At 38.9% G+C, this 5,791-nt stretch overlaps 1 protein-coding gene across 2 annotated transcripts in view; it reads right to left on the bottom strand.

Annotated features, from left to right (window-relative positions):
• Window positions 1-1,142: 1,142 nt before the first annotated feature.
• SLC30A9 (solute carrier family 30 member 9) overlaps window positions 1,143-5,791 on the bottom strand; it is a 178,955-nt gene continuing 174,306 nt past the window's right edge. For both annotated transcript variants that reach the window (XM_075347000.1, XM_075347001.1), the window contains one exon: window positions 1,143-3,414. In XM_075347000.1, the coding sequence (XP_075203115.1) occupies window positions 3,370-3,414 (45 nt within the window). In that variant the 3' untranslated portion in view covers window positions 1,143-3,369. The remainder of the gene's footprint in view (window positions 3,415-5,791) is intronic.

Raw genomic sequence — 5,791 nt, 5'->3', positions numbered from 1 at the left:
TTGCTTCTAGATGCGACAGGTTCCTTTAAAAGGCAAAATCCTAAAATAATACCACGTTATTTATGTAATTGCCTAATCTATCAATGTAAACACGTACTAACTGTACATTCCACTCCATCATTCTATCTCTTGTATTGCCTTGACCTCTTTCGTTATATACACCAGATTATCTATTAATCGTATAAACTATTCTTTCAGTTGATGGAATATGCTTTTTACGACAGAGCAATATTTCACAAACTTATTTCAGATGACCAAGAAAGAAATGCCCTTTTTTAAATAAATATTTGTAGATTTAAAATTAGAGAGAGCAGTTTTACATCTATTTTAAAAAAATTCAGAAAAAAGATTTTTTATAATGAGAATAAAAGCTAATATAAGTGATCTTGGTATCAGTGGAAAAACGGCTCGGATCATGACGTAACCAAGAGTCTCAAGATGTGTAATTTTCTTGGATTTCTCCCCGTTTCCACCACATCATGACATCTTATGCACAGAGTAGTAGTATCAATTAGATATTCCATGACAGTGCAGAACCATAAAGAGAAGCTAGCGATTTCCTTCAGTGGTATTTCCATTACCGCGTGACAGCACCATTACCGCGTGACAGCACCACTGGCAGCACCATTACCGCGTGACAGCACCACTGGCAGCACCATTACCACGTGACAGCACCACTGGCAGCACCATTACCCGCGTGACAGCACCACTGGTAGCACCATTACTCTTTTAACAGCAAAATGGCCGCACGTCTAGGTGCACAGAGTGTGACAAATTAGTGGAGGCAGGTAGAAAGAAACCAAATATGTCCATGTGACACTGGGTCACAAGTGAGGTTTTCAGGTATATTCTCAAATGTGGAAGTTATCCCCCATCCATGGGATAGGAGTCTGACCACTGGGACTTCCAACAATCCCAAATAGCGTATAAATGAAGAGGTGGTCCATTATGTCCACTGCAGCTCCATTGATTCTTACAGTGGTGCTGAAGATTAGTCGAGCACAGCACTTGGCTATCTCTGAAGGTCCTATTACACAAGCTCTCCAGAGCCTCTAACTAGAGATAAGCGAACCCGAGGTTTGGTGTTTGTTCCAAACACAGATTTTACAAAAAACACCCCCCCCCCCCCCCCAAAAAAAAAAAAAAACACAAACAAAAAAAAACGAAAACAGAGCTCAAGTGCTTTAATTATGAAAACCACTCAAGCATCACTGTGCTCGGGTACGCTCGGTGCTCAGCCCAATGAGAGCCGCTTGCAGTGTTTGAACGGCTCTCACCGGAGGTAATAACGTGATCGGATGTAGTGTGCACCAAAGGAATAAAAAAAAAAAAAAAATGGAAAATCCTGCCACGCAGGTGCTCCATTTATGGCTGGCTGCATATGGTCAGAGACCCGAACTGCCCAATTATTGACTTTCATTAGGGTTCAGGTCAAGTCCAGGTCCCAAACAGAACTATCTAAAATCCGGCTGAATCCGCCAAACTGGACTTCCACGGGTGGGCTCATCTCTACCCCTTATCATGGATAGGAAATAAACTTCCAAATTTGAGACAACCCCCTTTTTCGGCTTTAGTTTGGAGATTCACTTCAAGTACAAACATTTCTTAAAGATTTCACACTGCCAATAGAGATTTGTAAAAGTAATTTGTAGGAAGGATCAAAAGACCCCTATAAGCACATGCCCCAGTTGAAAGGTACAGTGTTGTGTTACTCTGATATCAAGTACATTGGTTTTTACGGAGTGTTACACTTTCAGCAAATAGAGGCTGTCCTTTCTATATTTAGGCTGTGTTCACATGTTAGTGTCAGCTTTTTTTTCCAATTTTCAGAACCACTAGAGGATAAAAATGGAAATAAAATGTTTTATTATACAACTCATTCGAATGTATTTTTAATTTTTCTTAAAAAGTTTTTAGTTTGCATCTATTCTGACCCGCGTCCATCTTTTTGAAAAGGGTATAAAAACAAACAAATGGAATGCACAACTTTACTTCCAATAAAAAACAGATACCAGATAGACGTCTTTTTTTTTTTTTATACATTAACATACATGGTAATTGGATCATAATAGATCATCATCTCTTTTGTTATCCGTTTCATGGTTCCGCCTTTTCCGCACTGCGCATGGCCAGAACACTAGTGACAGAAACACAAACGGATCTGTTCAAAACTAACAAAATCTGATACAAACGGAAGACAAAGTTTCAGTTCTTGAACTTTTGTTTCCACCTTTATCTTTTTACATTTCTGTTTTAACTATTTTTCTTAAATTGGATCCATTATAAAACAGATCTCAGCTGGAATTTTTCTTTAGGCATCCTGCGTTAATTTGTCTTCATTTTCAAGATCTTTGGCTACAGAAATTCAAGAGGACCATTATGTTCTAATTCGGTGGACACCGTAATGTCATCAGAACCATGTCTTCTGACCGACGTATCCATATGATCAGGATAGATTATTATTATTTTTTTTATCTACTAAGGGTAGACACTGAATCACAGCAAGCCGAGCTCTTGAAAACAAAGATTACATTTCTTGCATAGCTTTTTATTATCTGAAACCTGAGGCTACAACTACCAAGTCTCACTTAGATTTCTTATTTTCTGCCAATGCAAGCTACATATAAATATTATTCCAAAAAGCAAGTAAAAAAAGAACAAAAATGAAAATGTTCGCAAATATCAAGCAAGCAGCGGACACGTATGATCCCTGGCCATGAGTTGGTAAATCTACGCTGGGCCTGTCATCATGTAGTGTGGAGCTCTGTGGTTCTATTTTATATAGCAGCATTAACTAAAAGGGTTGGTAAAGTTCCGAAACCCTATACCCCCCCCCCCCCAAAATCCCAAACATCTTAACCACTCCCTTAAAACTATATTACAGAAGTCTTGATTTATACAATGCGCATACAAATATGATGACGGAATAGCCTCAATGATTCAGGAGTGTATAGGGTTCATTTACTTTTAACACCTGCAAAAAAATTAAAAAATAACTGAAAGGAAAGAAAAAAATCCTTCCTGATGAAAAAGGAACAAAATAAAAAAAAAAAAAGCTAAAAGCGATTTTTCATACCAATGGAATGGAATAAAACAATGTGGTTTACTGAAGTGCGGCAGATTTACAAAATAAATAACGTAAGCTTCCTCTGTCCGGCACAATAAGTGTAATGATGTTACAAGCGTGGACTCCGAGATGCTCTTGTAAACACGACTTATTATGCGAGGCATTTGCATTGCAGTGCGATCAGCGCTCATTTACAATTTAGTCATGGAGCATGCACCCTGGAAAATGAAATGAAGCTTCTCGCTCAGCCTTCTCCTCTCCTCTTCCTCCATGAATTGCATGAATAGGAAATTCTTCGTCTCCTATAAAATTTCCAAGTCGACGTGTCGAACATCAGGATTGCGTTGCTGTAACAAAAAGCAGGGACGTAATTAATGACACAAGGAAACATTTGCATCCTGAGCACATTACTCTGTCTTCAGCCATAGAAAAATGGTATCTGTTATGGATATCTCCCATGAAAGATAACGGCAGAGAAATGCCCCCTGCCTGCAGAAGTGCAGACGTGCTCTGCAGCCTCAATCTGCTCGGATCAGAAGTGAGGCATAATGGCCACAATTAACACTGGAAAGTCCTCTCCTGCTCCCGGCTACGTGTACAGGGAAGTTCTGGAGACAGACAGCTGAGCAGGTGCAGACAGCAGGACTTTCTCCCAGAGCACGCTCAGGTTGTGGCTACAGAGCAGCTCTGTGTGATGGACCGATAGTCCCATCTGCTGATATTTGCTCGAATTTGGCCAGGAAATTATGTGATGCAAATCCAGTGTACATTATTATGCTCTGAAGTATATGCAGACCTAAAATATTAACCCCCTGACCCTCATCTCTCCTGCTGTGCAGCCCTGCTAGTATTGTTGTCTTTGATCCAGTCTTCACTGGGCCAGGTTTGGGGTCTACTGTGCCGACTAGGTTGCGACCAAAAAACCAAAGAAGAAAATAATATGGACACATACCCTGATGTAACTAAATAGAAGCATAATGCATATGAATAAACATAGGGTACTTAGTAAACACTATTTTTGATCAAAAAAGCGTAAAGTCATCCCATCGCGACAAGATGTACCAATTGGGACAGTACCTACACTCTCTAATATTAAAACCTCACCATGTGTCTACTAAGTACCCTGTTTATTTATATACATTATGCTCCTATTTAGTTACAGCAGGGTATATGTTTATTGTCTTCTTTGTTTTTTTTATGTTTTATGGCCTGTGTGAACATGAGCTTACAAGCTACATGTATACCAACTCATACTCAGGCTCATTTATTTATTTATTTATTTTTTTTAGGTTGCGATCAAGCCTGAGCATAAAACATAAAAGATGGTCCAACTAAGACCATCCCAGTGACCGGAACAAAGAAAAAAAGGTGTAGGTCAGGTTATCAATCTCTTTAATTTTTTTCTCCGGACACCATTTTTGCTGGATTTGTGCTTATTGAGTTGACAAAAACTGGGATTGCAGGGAATCAAATATTTGGGGCAAGATTCAAGATGAATTCAATTAGGCTTGTAGCTACTCCCTCATCTCTAACCCTTATATAAGAAGGGTGCATTCCCCCCAAATTATACATTTTAAGACATTATTCCTATGCATCCATTTTAGGAATAGTGAACATAGATAAGATTACTGAACATGGAAAACACTCAGTGACTCTTAACTAGTGGAGCATGGTGGCTCAGTGGTTAGCACTGTTGGTTTGCAGCCCTGGGGTCTCGAGTTGAAATCCCACCAAGAACGACATCTATAATGAGTTTGAATGTTCTCCCCATGTTTACTGCAGCTTCCTCCTACACTCCAAAGACATACTGATAGGGAATATAGATTGTGAGCCTCGATGGGGACAGTGATTATCACTTCTGCGGAATATAATGGAGCTATAAAAGTAAAATTAATAAAAATTGATAACTATTGCATTGAAATATGTGATATGATCTGGCAATATTCACGGATGTTTTACAATTCCTGTGGATGTAACCAGGTCATTGTGACCCGCAGTTGATAAGTTGTGAGCACTATTCTGATGCACAATGAACATTTATTTTTATTAGGTTAAAGATGAATAAGATGTAGGTCACATGTAGACATGAGAAAAAGTACGTACTGTACACACTTTCTTGGAATTCTAAGGTTTTATGTATCAAGCCTTGACAACCCCCCCCCCCCCCCCCCCCCCCCCTTGAAAAAAACTAAAAAAAAACATCTGGTCCTTGAAATAATATATTCGGTAAATACAATCATCGATGAACAACACATGAAAAATTAAACAGTGTTATTACATTCTCTAACAAAAACCAGTGCAAAATGCAGAAGAGCAGCATGAAAAACGACATACACCCTCACAGGTGCCATAGGCATTAAGAGGGAAGTAGCAGCCAGATGCTGCTAATCAAATTATCTTGATTAACTGTTCATCAGCAAGTGTGACCACCCTGATAAAAGCAGAAGTTTTGGCATTTTGCTGGTCTGACTCATTCAGTTTTTGTGAACCAATTAATAGGTTGTGTAAATTTTGATAAATTTGGTCAATTTTTAGACTTTCTAACATAACAGAATGAGTCCCTGTATTAGTGACAAACCCGATTAATTAAGATTGGCGAATTTTCACACCACTCTTAATGAAGGCACTTTGGAGTAAGATGTGCCTAAATCATTATGACGTGCATGTCTCATTATTAATTAAACGCATCTTATAATTGTCCGTCAGAAATATTACTGTCGGGGA

The sequence above is a fragment of the Anomaloglossus baeobatrachus genome, chromosome 1 (assembly GCF_048569485.1).
Source record: "Anomaloglossus baeobatrachus isolate aAnoBae1 chromosome 1, aAnoBae1.hap1, whole genome shotgun sequence".
Taxonomy (NCBI): domain Eukaryota; kingdom Metazoa; phylum Chordata; class Amphibia; order Anura; family Aromobatidae; genus Anomaloglossus; species Anomaloglossus baeobatrachus.
This window is presented reverse-complemented; position numbering and strand designations above follow the sequence as displayed.